Below are 18492 nucleotides of genomic sequence, written 5' to 3'. Positions count from 1 at the left end.
TATGTGTGCGAGTACGAGCGCATGTTTGCATGCGCGTGTATAAGCACACGCTTGTGTGGGTGTGTGTGTGTCTGTTTGTATGTGTTTTAACGATTCAAACGGATCAATTTTAAGAATTCATAAACTTAATCGGCTTCAAGAGTCAAGCAGTCCCATTTGAAAAAAACTGAAAACTTACTCAACGGGCTAATTTACAAACGACCGGTGAAAATAAACCCACGTGCGTTCAAAATAGATTATGGCCTTTGATAACTCAGCAACATCAACACCGTGTTTTCGCACTGGAAGAAACCTCTGTGCTAATGTGCAAGGACTTTTATTGTTTACCTAGTATACATTCAGAACCACAGGGCGCAGAATCAATCGCGTATATGGAAATGCTTCTCTGTGGCTAAAAACCTTATTCTCTATTTCCATAACGACACAGAAACATACAGGGCGACGTCAGAAAGAAGGTTGCTTGTTCATTGCAAAGCCTGTTATTGTCTCAGGTACAGGGCGGGGATGTAGCTCAGTCTGTAGCGCGCTGGATTTGTATCCAGTTGGCCGCTGTCAGCGTGAGTTTGTCCCCACGTTCGGCGAGAGATTTATTTCTCAGAGTCAACTTAGTGTGCAGACTCTCCTCGGTGTCCGAACACCCCCCGTGTGTACACGCAAGCACAAGACCAAGTGCGCACGAAAAAGATCCTGTAATCCATGTCAGAGTTCGGTGGGTTATAGAAACACGAAAATACCCAGCATGCTTCCTCCGAAAACGGCGTATGGCTGCCTAAATGGCGGGGTAAAAAAACGGTCATACACGTAAAAAAACACTCGTGCAAAAAACACGAGTGTACGTGGGAGTTTCAGCCCACGAACGCAGAAGAAGAAGAAGAAGACTTCTTAGAGCTGAAAAACATAGTTTTGAGATTCAATATGGACCCCTATTAGCACTTTTCTTATAAAGTATCGTGCACTGAATTCTTGGTAAATGTTTTGACTTCTTAGTAATAACCGTTCCATACTTTAAACTATCTCTTTTAGTGTACTAGAGCCGGTTGACAATGAAGTTCATTCACACTGAAGGGCACTGATTATCAGAACAAGGAAGGAAACATGACATGTGTGTGTGCGTGTGTGTGTGTGTATGTGTGTGTGTGTGTGTGTGTGTGTGTGTGTGTGTGTGTGTGTGTGTGTGTGTGTGTGTGTGTGTGTGTGTGTGTGTGAGTGAGTGTATGTGTGTTTGTTTCTTCGTGTTTTTGAGTGTGTTTAAGTGTGCGTGCGTGCGTGCGTGCGTGCGTGCGTGCGTGCGTGCTTGCTTTCGTGCGTGCGTGCTTGCTAGCGTGCGTGCGTACGTGCGTGTGTTTGTGTGTGTGTGCGTGATTGCGTGTGTGTGTGTGTGTGTGTGTGTGTGTGTGTGGGTGTGTGTGTGTGTGTGCCTTCGTGTGTACCTGTGTGTGTACCTGCGTGTGTACGTGCGTGCGTGTGTGTGTGCGTGTGTGTGTGTGTGTGTGTGTGTGTGTCTGTGTGTGTGTGTGCACTGTGTGTGTGTGTGTGCGTGTAGGGGAAGGGAGGGCAAGTCGACCCCCTCGGGTATGTCGTCCCCCCTCGATTTTGAGAACATGACACTGCAGGGGTGATTATCATCGATTTCATAAGCCAGAGTTACCCAACCTGAATCAGTTGAAGAAAAAGAAAATAAATGTCGAAAAAACGGGCCCAGCAAAGCGGTAAGTCTTTGTCAATTTTGATGGTTTCCACTCTAAAATTGTTGCACGAAAAAAACCCACAGTCAGTGCATGGGAGCCGCTGATTCGTAAAATGCACCAGATCTGCAAAAAAGCTTTGGCTTTCATAACAACTAGTCGAAAGTTATAGATCTCAGGCTATCCCAGGAACAATGGTAAATAGCAATGTTCAGCGAGTACCATGATCGGGTAATTCGTCCCCCCCTAGTAGTAGGCCTATTAAACACAACCTGAAATGGGCGACACAAATCAATTACAAGTCCAATTTGTAAATATATTTTCCCATTTGCTTCGCTTTGAACCAGAGCAACTAATAAGTATAGATGTTTGAACATCTATCCCTTCAAATACTCACCCTCCCTGCATAGCCAGGACGTCGATCGACTTCTGACGTAGGCCGACTCATTATGACGTCATTCTCACTTCCGATTAACAAAACTGACACAGAAAAGTTACTTCAGTCAATTTCATATGTCGAGGTGATGCTATTGGGTAATATGAACAACCTTTTCCACCTGGACGAATTACCCGCCCCCCATGGACGAGTTGTCCTCCATGGAGGGCAAGTCGTCCATGCTTCAGGATTTTTTTCTTTTATATTTTATTTAAAAACCGTGCCAGTTGGATCGTTCATATTCCACACAACGCTTACACGAAAGAGAACACACCAGGTTTTACAACAAAAACAATATTTTTTTTAAAAAGACGAGAGGTATAAGCTGCATTCGTTAGAGGGGTCGACTTGCCCTCCCTTCCCCTATGTGTGTGCGTGTGTGCGTGCGTGCGTGCATGAGTGCGTGCGTGCGTGCGTGCGTGTGCACATGGAAAACCAGAGACGACAGTCTGCTTCAAGGTCCTGTTGGTGTAGGTAACAGTTTGATGACATCACTTGACAACTAACCTTTGACTGGTATCACACACAGACAGAAATACATGATAACCTTCATCGATATCAAACGACAAGTACAGTAACACAAGATGATGTATTTCTAACCTAATTTCAAAATGCAACTCACATTAAGGACATTTTCGAGCTCAAAACGTGTGGGGAAAGACAGAATGGAACATGGTTGGAAATGAAACGTAGGCTATCATTCGTTGTCTTATATCTGAGTAAACATTTAAATAAAAAGAAAACACACCAGTGACCAGGTTAGGTACGTTTATATCTATAATCAATATTTCAGCACGTTACTGCCTTTTTCGGGATGGTAAGCTTTATGGAAAGAATGGAATGACGGCACGTGACATACAGTGTAATGAATTTTTATAATGATTAATGACGCCACATTGTTTCTCGCGCGTTCTTTCTTTCTCTGGCGTTTTCTGTCTATCTGTATAAATAAATAATCTGTCTGAGTAAACTTCTAAATGTAGCAGAAAAAAGGTAAATGAAAAGGAATAATGACCAGCAGAAATCAGTACTTTAATATATACGAACTCGCCTGCGGGATGGAGGGGGGGAGGGGGGAGGGGGGGGGGCGAACAAAGAATTGAAAGCACGTTCGGACGGAAGACCTGATACACGTAGAAGAAGATGATAAATAAATGAAGTCAAAAAGAAGATAATGAAATGAATGACCAAACAGCTGCTAACTAAACATTTTCTATCCAAAATCGCACAGTACTTCGAATATTTTGTCCCCCCAAAAGCGGCGTATGGCTGCCTAAATGGCGGGGTAAAAACGGTCGTACACACAAAAAAAATACAAAAACCCACTCGTGCAAAAAGCGAGTGTACGTGGGAGTTTCAGCCTATGAACGCAGAAGAAGGAGAAGAAGAAGAGGAAGAAGAAATAGATCTTGTCAGGGGTAATAATATTCTGGTTCACTGAACCCCTTCACCTCTTTTCCTTCATTGAGACAAGATAACTGATTTCAGGACGAAAGAGCGCAACTCTAATTTCTCACTTGATACGTACAGGTCTACGTGTTATTGGTCCACTTTACGCAACAGGGCACTGCGGTCAGATGCACCAGAAAAGTACGTTAACGCCTGTACATAGCGATGACGCAGGGATCGATGCATCTGATTACATTAAAGGCACAGTAAGCCTCCCGTAAACCACCACAGAGCTCCCCGAGCGTCTAAATACAGTACAAGCATACTTCCATTTGAACGCTCAGCGAACGGGAACATCCTGGCTGCTTTCTGTCGAGCGTGATAAATTTTCAAAGAATTTATTTTTGTGGATGAGTCCTCTACGACATTTGCGCCTCGTTTTGGTGCTGGCTGTATACAATACCGGAAATCACGCCCGGAAGTACTTCGAAGTCAATACCAACATGGATGACACTCAGTCAACAGTCGAACGCTGAAGAAGAAGATAAAATCATGGAAGCAGATAACCAACCATCTGTGATCCCTCGAAAGCGTAAGAGGGTGACAAACCCAAGGCACAACGTCTTGTCTGCATCGGAGAGAAAACGGAGACGCAACCAAAATCAGCGTGTCCAAAAGGCAAAAGTAATTAGTATCGGAAAACAGGTGAACAGATGGAAAGAGCTGAAGGAAAGCCTCGGTCTGACAAATCCTAGTTTGGCAGAACTCCTCCTCGACACGTACGTTGTTGTATTCTCTTTGCTTTGTTTTCTTTTGCTTTTGTTTTGTTATTCATCCACGGGTATTTTTCTGATCATGCAATGCATGCATGCGTTTGGGATCGACAAGGGTAACCCAACAACGTACTTGCTCAGTCTGTGCACAGCCACATGCAATGATGCATTGTAAATTGAACCATTTCTGATCGCTGTGAAAACTACAGCCCTGAAAGTGGCGAGTAATTTACTCGCCATGGTGAGTAGAAACATGTAACTGGCGAGTAGAAATACTCATCTACTTGCCAAATGCCAGAAAAGTTACTGTAACAAATTGTTGGTTTGGCTATAGTAAAGTTTGCTGTCTGGCTAGTCTTAGTATTAGTAAAGTTTAAGAATCACTGGCCAAAGGCTAGTGTGCCATTATTTGGGACTTTCAGGCCTGAACTAGCAGTGCTCGGCATAGCACATCTTACTTCATTAAGCTACAAACTACTTGCTATTACTATTATTATTGCTATTATTATTATTATTATTATTATGAACCAACCACTTCCTTCGCTGCACCTGCCCACCTGCCGTGTTTTCCGCCGACGGGGCCGAAATCGCGTGTGGCCCGTGCACTTGTAAGTTATTCCTTACTCTTTAATTATTTACTATTATTATTATTATTGTTATTACTATTATTTTTATTATGAACAAATCATTTCCTTCGCTGCACTCGCCCACCTGCCGTGTTTCCGCCGGCGGGGCCGAGGTCGCGTGTGTCCCGTGCGCTAGGCTTATAGTTAATGCCACGTTACATTCATATACTCCATGTGTCACCTTAGGTGTATATATTAGATTAGACAGCCAGCCTCTGCCTACCATATCTGAGACGTCCGTCTCTTTTGGGAGGAGGAGGGTGGCCTTGTAGCTGTGCGAGAGTATGCGAACGACTGTGTATGACAGTGTAAATAGCCTATCCTCTTTTTCTCACCCCCACCCCAGAGGGGGTTACAGAGACACATCTCTGGCCTCCTCACCTGACCCCCTTCCCATGCCTCTGTAGACAGAGGGTGCCATAAAGGCGTTGATGAATAAACCGACATAAAGTCGCAGCCCTGTACATATGTTTTTAACCGGCCAGTATAGGTCCTAGGGAGGACCGGGTTTGCTTTTCGCCAGTTGACTAGCCGCCGAATCCACAAGTACGTAGAGGGTGCCTCGGCTTCTCCACCACGACCCTCCTTGGTCTGACACTCACTCCTTTGCCATGATCAGTCGGATGCCACTTTCACAATTTTATTCTAAAGTACCAACAAATCAAATCAATTCCCTTCCGGAATAGCAACGTTCCACGTTTCTTGAATACAAAAGCATTTCTGCCTCGGAATGAAAGAATAAATCTCTACAATCGTGTATCCCCTGCAAGGAATTGATTTTAAATCCTGTTCTTCCAGCATTTCCATTGCGGAAAGTAAAAGTTTTTTTTTGTTTTTTTTTGTTTTGTTTTGTTGTTGCTCATCTTCACCCAGGCACACATCGTAGAGCTTCGGCTCTGATATCTTTGACCCAAATTGCTCTAAGCAGAGAGGTCGTTAAACTGTATTTTCGACTAGCAGTTGCATACACAAAAACGTTAGCATAACTGCAATGTATAGAGGTTTTTTTGCATTCTTTTTGTTGCTAAAAATAGAAACAAATGTTCATTAGATTTAAAATTAATGTTCAAGCACTGTCTGCATCAGCAAACGCAAACACTATTCATTTACCATCTGCTGTTTACTGTTTCTGTTCAATATATATATATATATATGCATTGTAATGGTTGTGTTTTTGTTTGTCAGTTATGAAACTACAAAGTCTTACAATACAAGTACAACTACAAAGATGTTACATACAGACCATGAAGCTGTACCACATGTACCTGTTTCTGTTCCAAGCAGGTAAGTAAACCAACTTCTAAGCACTAGCATTGAATTTTATTTGTTAAAAAAAAAAGGTTCATATTTAGACTAAAATTTAAATTAAAAAGCATCCAATTCCAACTGTGAACAAGTATGAATGATTTCTGCTAAGTCTAGGGATAAGGAATATTTATATAATCCAGTTACAGTGTTAGGTTACCCTCATGGAAATTTGGGCTGCTTTCTTCCTGGGGAAAGCGAGCTGCCATACAATGATAAAGTCAAGGCACTACCCATTTTTTTCCTGCATGTGTGTATTCATGTTTCCAAGCACTGAGACTTTCGCTGTGAATTTAGGTTCTTTATCGTGTGCATGCGCGTGAGCACATAGGGGTGCGCAGACACCAGGGAGAGTCTGCACAAAGTTGAAATAAATTCCTCAAAAAATGTGGGAATCGAACCCACACGTACACTGATAGCGATTTATAAGTAGTAGAAGTATTATTGAACGCAGCACCGCTACAGAAAGAGCTATTTCCCCACTACATACAAGTTGCGTCTAATGACAGTTGCCATGGTACCACCTGCTTCATTTTTTTAATTTTTAGCATTCCCTATATACAGGTTGTTTTAGAGTGACACAGTGCGTTGTATTTTACAGAGCTGCTTCCGAAAAAGAGCCCGTCCCAGGTACCTCAGGGGTACTTACTTCAACTCCAGCAACCACCACGCACTTATTTCACATGGGCCACCCAACACCTGGAATGTCAGAAATATCTGCAGCTGAATCTGAGAGGTATGAAGACTTAAGTTTTGAATGTAAAGGTGCAATAAATGTGAATTGAAAATTAAAAAATTAAAAATTGTGTGAGGAATTGGTATTGAACCATATAATTCTATGATCATGTACTTTACAGTTGTCAAGTTCATATTTTGTAGGTTGTGTCTTGTTGTTTTTTTACAGGATGTTTATTTGGCTTTTTTTATGTTGATCACGTTTTTTGTTGTTTTCAAAAAGTAAACATGCGAGTTATCTTGTCACTGACCTGTGTAAAGCTTAGTTTTGTTCCAATTTATTTCAGTGAAGGCCAGTTGTCTGGTGTTGAGAAAATTCTTACCACAGACAGTGAAGATCAGGTTGGCCCAAAGCAGGGGTAAGTCTCTTTCACTATTTGCTGTGAAATGGCAAACAAAATCATCTCTTTGTTGTGAAATTACTAACAGAATCATCAACTTCAAGCAGTAACAATACTATAAACATCTCTGCTTATCTTTCCTTTCCTCTCTTTTTGGTCGCCCAAAATCCAAGGACGAAAGCCTGAATGTACATGTAGAGAAAAAGTGAAGATGTTTTATCAGTGTCAAATCAAAGGGAGCAGCTAGCTTCTCTTGCATGTGTAGCATTCCTTCCTATCATTGTGCTATTATGCTTTTTTATGCGGTGCAATTTTAGATCTGCTGCTGGTTTCCCACACACAAGTTATCACCACTGCAATGTAATCAATCAATCAATCAATGAGGCTTATATCGCGCATATTCCGTGGGTACAGTTCTAGGCGCTCTGCAGTGATGCCGTGTGAGATGAAATTTTATACGGCCAGTAATTGCAGCCATTTCGGCGCATATTTACCTTTCACGGCCTGTTATTCCAAGTCACACGGGTATAGGTAGACAATTATTAACTGTGCCTAAGCAATTTTGCCAGGAAAGACCCTTTTGTCAATCATGGGATCTTTAACGTGCACACACCCAATGTAGTGTACACGGGGGGGGGGGGGGGGGGGGGGGGGGGGAGTTCGGACACCGAAGAGAGTCTGCACACAAAGTTGACTCTGAAATAAATTTCCGCCGAACCTGGGATCGAACTCACGCTGACAGCGGCCAACTGAATACAAATCCAGCGCGCTACCAACTGAGCTATATCCCCGCCCCATGTAAGACAGAGAGAGTGTGTGAAACTGCGAAAGAAAGAAAAGCAGAAGTGGCATTGTGTGAATCATCTATGTATCTGTCTTGCAGAGAACACATGTATGCACTGTCAGAGACATGTGTAGGGCCTTTTAGTATTTAACAACGATACTCTTGTAAATTGTCGGAATGTGGTTTATGGTCATCTGCTCCACCACTGCTTTAGTTGTCTTGCAATAAAGAATGATCACTATTATTATAGTAATGATTTTAATTTTGGAAGTTGGTAGTCATAATTTTCATCAACATTTTTGCTGGGATTTGTCGAGTGAGCAGGCCTTTTCTGTCTTCTGTATCTCCTCCTCATAAGAAATAAAAGCCGAGCGCATCATTTACCATATCTTACTTCTCAATACACTGTAGCGGATAGGAGTGGTTCTGAAACCAGCTTTGTGATTGGCCAAACTTCTTACATTCGGACCATTGAACATGAGGCTCACAGTTATTTTTGCTCTTCCGTTTCCTGTGATTTTTAGCAGTGTGAAAAACAACTGAGCAGTATTTACAGAATGTGTGAGTGTTTTAACCAGGTTTATGATATTGATTGCATGCAAGTGCCTAGAATAGGTCTTCCTACGTTGTGTGCGGTTTGAGACAGAAACTGTTTACACTGCCATAATGCTAAAGGCATTGCTTGGAGGTAGCAGTAAAATTAGACACAAGGCCTAAAAAAAAAATAGGTGTGGTTACGGTAACCCGACCTACCCTATTTTTAGGGGCCGATCCTATAACTTTTTATTACATTTGTAAAAAAAAAAATAATAATAAAATAAAAACGAGTGCAAAAAACGCAATGAAAGCGAAAGCGCCCGAGTCGCACACTTATTTCCCTGTCAAGTAGGTATAATTTGTACCCATTAGAAAAAAAAGTAAAAAAAAAAAAAAGTGATTGCCTACCTACCTACCCTATTTTTGGGGGCTATGTTACCGTAACCACACCTATTTTTGTTTTTGGCCCAAGGTGTTTTTGCCCCAGCAGAGAGCAGGCAGAAACTCGAATTTTGCACTCTGGACCAGTCACAGGTCAGGGCTTGGTTCTGTGTGCTCAACAGCGAGCCCACACAGTGCACATTACCAACATTTATTTTTAGTCTGAGGCAGCGCGCTGTCGTCCCTTATCTGACCACTCGGTGCTGGGGCTAAGAAGTAAATGGCACGGTTTGCACAGCAGTGCATGCTGCCAAAGCAAGAAGCTTCCATTCCATCTATTATTTCTGTCTTCATTTTTTTCTCCCTGAGTATGTATATAATATTATGCCACTTTGGTCAACATCATACAAATGGTCATTTCTGAACCGATCCCTCCCATTTGTTGTGTGTTTTCATGCCAGTCATGGTCAGTTTCCATCACCACCTGACAAGCTGACATTTATGTCTGTTGAGTATGAGTAGCAGATATTGATCATGAAAGATTCTAAATGACGCTTCATCATGGACGACACAGTCCAACGTTAGATTGTATACTCCCCTTATTTCTTCGAAAGCCCACCTGGTGTGGTAGGATGATAGTGCTTCCACAGAAGTGATCTGGGTTCAGTTCCCAGTCAAGGAAATTTGCCTGTTTGTTTTGTTTCCTTTTTTCTTCTTGTTGTTTGTTTATGCATGTTCAGGCACTATTGCCATGATCATTATGGGTAGTAGTTTTGTGTGGTTTGGGAAGGTCTGAATGGAAGATTTCTATTTTTGTTTGTTTTGTTTCTCATTGTACATCTTCTTGTGCAAGTGGGTGGTATTTTCTGAGCCTGATATTTCATCACATAATTATTGATGATACATATCTGTTGCAGAGGTACTCCACCTACACAAACAAGGGCTGCGAGAGCGCTGAGACGGCCATCAGCATCATTCCTTGATCCGTTTAAGTAAGCTTTTTTTATTTTTGTTTTTGGCATCCACCAGGGCAATAACATTTTAAAAGTTATTTTGTGACATTAAGTAAGAAAGAAAGGTAAGTGTGTGCGATGATACTAGAAAACCGTAAGGTAGTTAGATTGTACAAACATTGTCCTTTCTATGCCTGGAAAGTAATATCTGTGCTTGTGCTAGGATAAACTTTTCATCCTTTTACACTGTTTGCAGCTTGACTTCTATTGACATCACCCTGCAGTCTGAGTCAGACTGTGAAGAGACAGCGGATCCTGATGATCCAGAGTATGAACCAAGCTGCTATCTGGAAGCCATTCTGTAAGTTGTTGAAAGTCTTGTTCATAAGTTTTAAATTCATCGTTGGTATGGAAGTGCTATCATTGTTTTATTTTTCTGTATCCAAGGTCTTTTTGGTTGTTGCTTAGACTACTGTATTGTCTGTTCGAGGGACCAATATAGGACGTTTTAAATCTTCTTCTTGTCGTTTGCCTAGGACGTTTTAAATTATTTAAAAATAAACAAATGATATTTTGGTATGTATTTAAGAACAAAAGTTGTTATAGGCAAGTAGTACTATTTTGTGTGAAAAGTACTAGTTTGTATCTATTGTGGTGGAACCGGCACGGTTGGCCTAGTGGTAAGGCGTCCGCCCCGTGATCGGGAGGTCGTGGGTTCGAACCCCGGCCGGGTCATACCTAAGACTTTAAAATTGGCAATCTAGTGGCTGCTCCGCCTGGCGTCTGGCATTATGGGGTTAGTGCTAGGACTGGTTGGTCCGGTATCAGAATAATGTGACTGGGTGAGACATGAAGCCTGTACTGCGACTTCAGTCTTGTGTGTGGCGCACGTTAAATGTCAAAGCAGCACCGCCCTGATATGGCCCTTCGTGGTCGGCTGGGCATTAAGCAAACAAACAAACAAACAAATATCTATTGTGGTTTAAGCCCTGTACACGTGAAATTGTCCGAAATTGAAAGAAAAATTATCACATGTATACCCCAAAAGAGCCCCACGCTTTACCTCAAAGTCTAATACTCGGATGAGACGAAAAACCGAGGTCCCTTCGTGTACACTACATTGGGGTGTGCACGTTAAAGATCCCACGATTGACAAAAGGGTCTTTCCTGAGAAAATTGTATAGGCATAGATAAAAATGTCCACCAAATACCCGTTTGACTTGGAATAATAGGCCGTGAAAGGTGAATGTTCGCCTAATAGGCTTGAAGTTTGCTGGTCGATGTGAATAGGTTATATATTGTGTGTAAAAAATGTCTGTTTGTCTATCTGTAAAAAATTCCATTTCAAACGGCATGTAGAGCGCGGAGAGCACAGTTAATTGTGGTTCGCGCTATATAAGCTCTTCATAATAAATAAATAATATATTCATTTGAACTCTCGTGTTTGTATTTTTTTTTTTTAGATTTAACTTTTACGCTCAGAGGAATGCAATGTTACAGAATTGGTGTGAAAAACGTGCTCACGCGGCACACCTGGCTGGCTTAGGTCAGCGTTATGCGTCACTGAGGCTCATCCGGGGTTAATATTTACCCACTTTTGGTCACATCGCTGAAAATGTTACCAGAGTACAACAAAAACTATTGACTCTAGTGCTTAACCCTTTTCAGACAAGATAGTACTAATCGTCCTCAACAACTTTTATTTGTAGACACTATGCAAAAGTTTATTGGATTTTTTAAAAATGATTTAAAACGTCCTCTGCTGGTCACCCGGACGGACTATATCTATTCATTATAAATTGTCCCACTTTATAGTGTCCTGGTCAATTTCAAAGTGTTATAGGTTTCTTCTCTTTCACGCGAGCAGTGTTGATCTGAAAGAACATAGGCAACAGCAGGATGTTGTGAATTTGACGAAAAATACAAAATTGATAATAAAGATGGCTAAATATTTTAGTCGCTTCTTTTCTAAGTTGACTCATGATGTTACGTCTCACTGGCACCGCACGCTACTTTTCCTGCACGTCATGCGCTGTGATTGTCAGACTGGTTTAATATAGATTAATTGTTATTGATATACAGAAGTAGGCCAACCGAATCCGTGAAGACTAGCTGTCCAGCACAGTGCCTTCAACATAGCAGCTGTCTACCGTTGACGTTGTAGCTTGAATAAATCTAAAACACATTACAGTGCAGAGACACACATATACAGTGGAATCCCCATTTTAAGACCTCAAAAAATCTGAAAAAATCAGGTCTTAAAAAGGATGGAGTCTTAAAATGGGGGAAGATTTACAGAGGTTATGAAGAGGAAAGCTGAGAAAACAGGGTCCTAAATTGGGGGGGGGGGGGGGGTGTCTTAAAAGGGGGGTTCCACTGTATACACTTTTGAATGCATTTTTTTTATGGCCATCCCTTTATGTGCTTTGGTGACACTGTTTTCACTTATTTCAGCCCAGAGGAAGTACAGAAAGAGGCAACAGAGGTGAGCTTCGAAGAGATGTTTTTTGGAGAACTGAAGCAAGAGGACCCTCAGGAAGAAGAAGAGGAGGAAGGCTTCATTGGGAGAGGAATCCACCTGGTACATGAGCTGGAATGCGAAAAGGTGGCAAGCTCTCCCATGGCCCTTTGCTCCGTTGAGCAGGTCAAGCAGTTGGCCCTGACCTCCATCACCACCTGCATAGCTGACAGTGACAAGTGTGGCAAACCAGTCACACTTGAGCACAGTTTTGTGGGCTCTGCTTTGTACGTCAAATGGGTAAGACTGGATCACAAGATATATAATTCACAATAAATAGACCCTTTTTAGTTGACAGCACTGAGTAGTAAGAGAATCAGCGTCTGAACAGCTGAATTTTGATTGATTAAGGATACAAAAGAATGCACTAAGTTAGCCATTATTTGTGACAGTCATGGTCATGTCCATAAAAAACAAACTCATGAAAACTCTCTGGTTCCAATGAAAATCTTACGATCCTGTTTTTTTCTGACAGGTATGCGATAGTGGTCATGTGAGCAACACCTGGTGCTCCCAGCCCATTCTCAACAGGCGCCTTCACAGCGGGGACTTCCGTTTGGCAATGGCAATAGTGACATCGGGCAACAATTTTGGCAAAATCGAAATGCTGGGGAAGCACCTGAACTTGAAGATGCTCTCAAGGACGTCCTTCTTCCAGATTCAGGGCCATTACATTGTTCCAACGATCGATGATTTCTGGAAGGATCACCAGACCAGGGTCCTGGACTCAATTAGAAACAAGGAGATAGTTGTTTTGGGTAATTCATTGATTTGATCTGTGTGTGATTTTTCTTCTTTGGAAGCTACTTGCATTCTTGCAAAATGGCAGAAAGAATAATGGCCAGTGTTGTCACGCATGAAAATGTAATGTGATTCCAAACCCACCCTTCTTCCCTTGACAATTTTTTTTATCCTGTCTGAAAGAGTGAAAGTCCAAGCCAGCCGCAATGCATTGATGATCAGGCCGTTACCACTCCTTGAAAAATAGTTGCATGCAAGTAAGTTTCTTGGTCTTTTGCAGGAGATGGCCGCAATGACTCGCCTGGGTACTGTGCCCAGTACTGCACATACACTTTGATGGACAGTGAAACCAAAAAAATCCTGACCATCAAAACTGTAGACAAGAGGGAGACGGACGGAAAGTCGCCACGAATGGAGACAGAGGGCTTCCGCAGGGCAATGAGTGACCTCCTGCAGAAGGGCATCAATGTGAAGGAGGTGGTCACAGATGCACACACAGGCATTGGAGCTGTGATGAGTGAGTATGCGATAATGGCAAAAGCTTTAAAAAAGTTTTGTTGTTGGGTTTTTTAACATCTGTCAGGTTGTTATCAGAAGAAAACATTTTTTTGACAAGTAATGGTTTTTATTTTTTAAAGTACACATACATTGTTGTGTGAGCTTACATTTGCACTAAATTAGTTCAGTTCCAAGTGTTGTTATACAATTAAAACACAAAGTAACGACACTGTTGCTTATATTTCAGAGGGCACATATCCTGCTTTGAGTCATTCGCACGACATCTGGCATGCTGCGAAGAACCTGAGCAAGAAACTAACAAAGGTATATTGTCATATGGTGACAAGGTTTCTTTCTTTACTTTACTTTCTTTATTTGGTGTTTAACGTCGTTTTCAACCATTCAAGGTTATATCGCGACGGGGGTGACAAGGTTGATTTAAATCGTTTTGTTTATGGCAAGTAATAAGCTGATAATTTAGTGTTTATTCATGAAAGCTTTTCACATTTTACCTGACGGACAACATAAGTGAGTGATGCTGCGTCAAAACTGTTCTAATTGAGGAGAATTTAGATTATGTCATACGATGTTTGATCCAAATCAGACTTATAAAAGAAGCGTCTATAACTGTTTCATGTCCTAGTGTTTCTGTTAGAATAGAAGTAAGTAACAGACACAATGGGACCCCTTTTAAGACCTTCAACAATCTGAGAAAATTGTGTCTTAAAGTTAAAATGTTGGTGAATTTACAGAGGTTATGAACAGACATTCTGGAAAAGTAAGGTCTTAACAGGGGAGGTCTAAAATTGGGAGGTCAAAAGGGTGTTTCATGATCATTATTTCCTTGAATGAAGGCAAGTGCAACCTTCCCATATACTGCAAAGACCTTAGCAGCTTTACCTGAGACAAATGACCCAGTGGGTAATAACAAAGAGATTCCAAAAATCAAACCAAGCAAGATGGAAGCATTATTATAACTTATATGACAGTGTTAAATGCAATAATCTCACCTTCAGTGTTCTATCTTCGAACAATATGGAAAAGACACCATGTTGGTAAACTTTATTTTGCATTGGAAGGGCAGTAATACTGAGATGGTTATTGTTGTAAAATTGAATAGATTAGGAAAGGTATGTAAAGTAGCTGTATGCATAATGCACAATTTGCTTCTGTATTTTAGCTTGGAAGCCTAAGGAAACATGCTGCTCTACAGAAGTGGACGAAAGACATCGTGAATCATTTTTGGTTCACCTGCCGAACAGCTACAGACCACAGGCAGTTTGTGGTATGTTTTTTTTAATGCTATGCATGTACTTTAAATGTTAAAAAGTTGACCTCCATGGCCAACAAACAGCTGTCACCCCATGCACTTAATTATATAATTGCCATATAAAATGTGCTGACTTTTGGGGGTAAATTTCAGATAAGGAAACAAGGAAGATATATGAAATCCGTTCGTGTAACAAGGCATAGAAAAACTAATTGCTCTGGATACAAACTGAGGGGGGTTGTTGTCAATATGTAACTAAACCACATATTTCAGCCTTCAGTTTATCGATTATGTAAGTCCTAGTAGCAAGGTTGTTTGAGTATGTATCTTTTTTTTTTAAACTTGTGTACAGGAGCTCCTTCGCGGTGTTTTGCACCACATCACAGGAGACCATGAGTGGGCCCTTGGATGCTGCCAGCATGGTGAGCTGTCTGAGAGTGACAGAAACAAACCTTGGCTGGACGCCAGAGAGGACAGCGATACCATCAAGGAACTGGCTAACATTCTCCTGCACCCTCGCCTTCTCAGTAAAGTGAAACACTACTTGAACTTCCGGTGAGTTGTTTTCGTTTAAGGTGGGATCTTTTTATTACATTTAGTCTAGTTTGGACAAAATATTTTTCATGTAGACGATTTTTGGATAACAAGAATTTGGCTATTGACTGGGAATCGAGAAGAGGGTGATAGTATTTGCATTAACATGTGGTTTGTCCGTGTGTAAAGAATAAACCTGGGCTATCAAGTTATTAAAAACAGCATCAGAACACAGATAAAGTGAGCATAGCATGTTCAGTTTGGTATGGTAACAATACTGATAGCAGTAGTATGAACTTAGACCCATGATATCTGACATCTGTGCATTATGACAACACAGGAGCACAGCTGACCTGGAGGTGTTTCACCAGCACATACTCATGTATTGTGCCAAGAGGTATGCTTACACGCCTCCAGTGTACAGGATCAGGAATGTCCTTGCTGCTCTGGACCACAACTTCCATTTGGGGAGGAGTGTGAAAACAAAACCAGATGGACAAATCCAGTAAGATATATATTAAAATGGTGTTTTGTCATTATTTTGCTGTTTTTATGTTGTTTCAATTGTTTGTTTCTTGTTACGGGTTATTGTGTTCTTGGTTACTTCAGCACACATACCAACATACACTGTCCACATCAATAGACACAAACAAGCTGATGGTATCCCTTTTTTCTGCATGAAAAGAAATCATAGAAATTGCAATCACATTACATTTGTTCATAACATAAAACATCAAATTATGAAGAGAAAACTATTCAAAACAGTCAGAGAAAAAAGACACATCAATTATGTTTCCAGGTACATTTCACACAGGGTAGGCAACTATGTGAGCAATAGTGTGGAACGTGGGTTAGAACTATTATGTAAACTGCAGTAAAGCTGCAGTAAACCAAAAGTATCTTTTATACAAATTCTCTATACTCCTTTTTTTGTTCTTCAAAGTACTAACACGAGACTTTAGTGGGGGGTTGCTAAGACTGAGAACTGTGTTACAAAAAACTAAAAAGGTATGTTGCCATAACGTTGTTATTGAGAAAAAATATATGTTACAATCACGAATATATTGACCCAGCGTGTAAAGTGATTGTTGTGTAAGGCTTGCTTTGGTCAATATATCCTCACATTTTTTTTATTGGTAGGTACCACCGTTGCTTCAATAAAAAAAGTGGACGGTGGACTGTGTTCCCTGTGAAAGAGGAAAAAGACTACAGCTACCTAAAAGACCTGACCCTCCAGGCTCTTCTCAAGCGCATGCAGGACAGACGCGGAATGAAGAGGAGCAGAGACCTGGAGGATGCTGATCCCCGCCGCATTGCCCGAACCATCATGGGTCAGGCTCCGCCCCCAACTGCTCAGCTGGCAGCTGAGCAGGTGTCCAGATTTTCTGGCACACCAGCTTTTTCTTCAAACTAGACTTGCAACCCTCTTAGCTAACCAGTTTTTAGAAAGTTCTGACCAAACATTATTAATACCTCAGAGCTGAAAGAACAAAACAGAATTTGTATTCTTCCAATTGTTTACAGCATGTGTTTGGTGAAAAATAAATATCTGCTGCAATCCACTCATTACTTCTTTGTTTACCCGACTTTCCCATTTTTGGAAGGCTTTATCCCAGGTCATTTTGCCTGTGTAATCTTAGATTCAGGATCTTTAAAATTGACCTCAGATATTTTTGTTAGGCTATATATTCCAAGGTGTTAAAACCCTTACAGAATGGACACCATAACTTAATCCACAACGTGTACCATAATTATAGCATAAAAAACCTAAAAAACCCAGATTTTCTTGCATTCAGCCGAATAGAAAATGAGTGTTTGGTTAGTTTTTTTTATTTAAACAAAAAGACATCATAAGATCAGAACATAATTATAATCAGTGTAATCAACATGTATAATTTCTATACCACAGTGATTTTAGGTAGTGCTAGAAACAAAAAATCAGTCCACAAAAACTTATGTCGTAATGAATATAATACAACGCTAACAATCTCTAAATCAACTTGTTGGACGATCAACAGTCATTTCGTACACCAAATAACCCAGTACTGTCGTTTCCCCAACTAAAATGTTTGTACTTGTAGTTTCTTGAGACAACATGATTTTGCCAACATCATCTTGCTCTCTGTAATATTAATTGTTCCATCTTTCATGCTCTATAATTCTTTTAGATAATGCCAACTCTACAAACAACGGGCTAAAACAAGCGCCAAGTATCATGTTTTTGTGGCGTACGGAACGCGTTTGAAAGTGGAAGCAAAAATGTATCCGGGTAATAGGTTAGCTCTGTCAAGGGAATAATGGGAAGGTGATGGCTGGTTAGAGATATTGTGGGTATTTTCCAAGCTTGTATACACAATCATTGCTCTTTTGCCCGCCAAAGCAGCTTTTGAATGGGCAAAACAGGGTGTTCATAAGTTGCACTTGAACACAAAATGCAGAAAAACAAACACGTTTCGGTTTCGCATCCGTTGATAATGCCATACTATTTGAGTTCTCTTATTTTGTTGTTGTTGCTGATCAATATTCAATTTCATTTGTTGTGGGTGCGGCACAGAGCTGTGTGATACTGTGTTTGGCAGAGGACGGCTCAAAAAATATGTTCTGTAGGGCAGACAGATCTTGATGATTTTTGACAAATATTTACGGTACGAAGAATTTTGGTCCCCGATAAACAATTAGCGGTCCATTGGAAAGGCATAGTAATTACTCACTAGTATCTTCTGCAATTTTAACCCCAGGTTTCTTGGCCTTGTAGACTTTTTGTAAATCTGACTTTTTGTACTTTGAAGAAAGTATCTACAGCATTTGATTTGAGCACCATTAAAAAAAATTACAAACGAAGTGTTTGCAACAAAAAAGTAATTTTTAGATTAGGTGACTCAAATAAAAAAAATTACAAGTACACGTACACAATTATGTGACAAATTTAACCATAATTTCAAGATAAAAGTTTTCTTTTTTTTTCTTCTCAAAAATACCCTTCAGC

At 40.8% G+C, this 18492-nt stretch overlaps 2 protein-coding genes across 2 annotated transcripts in view; one reads left to right on the top strand and one right to left on the bottom strand.

Moving 5' to 3' along the window:
- LOC138961884 (basic phospholipase A2-like) overlaps window positions 1–18492 on the bottom strand; it is a 43789-nt gene that overhangs the window by 11438 nt on the left and 13859 nt on the right. The gene's annotated exons all lie outside the window — the stretch shown is intronic.
- Window positions 3953–17245, top strand: LOC138961882 (uncharacterized). Its single transcript, XM_070333564.1, has 14 exons — window positions 3953–4289; window positions 6095–6193; window positions 6816–6950; window positions 7237–7308; window positions 9910–9984; window positions 10202–10306; window positions 12400–12703; window positions 12939–13221; window positions 13485–13721; window positions 13950–14026; window positions 14883–14987; window positions 15325–15527; window positions 15847–16011; window positions 16647–17245. Exons 1-14 carry the CDS (start codon window positions 4018–4020, stop codon window positions 16918–16920), a joined length of 2406 nt encoding a protein of 801 aa, XP_070189665.1. The 5' UTR covers window positions 3953–4017; the 3' UTR covers window positions 16921–17245.

This window comes from Littorina saxatilis, linkage group LG3 (assembly GCF_037325665.1).
Source record: "Littorina saxatilis isolate snail1 linkage group LG3, US_GU_Lsax_2.0, whole genome shotgun sequence".
Taxonomy (NCBI): domain Eukaryota; kingdom Metazoa; phylum Mollusca; class Gastropoda; order Littorinimorpha; family Littorinidae; genus Littorina; species Littorina saxatilis.
The sequence above is the reverse complement of the archived record's forward strand: the minus strand, read 5'-3'. Positions and strand labels throughout refer to the sequence as shown.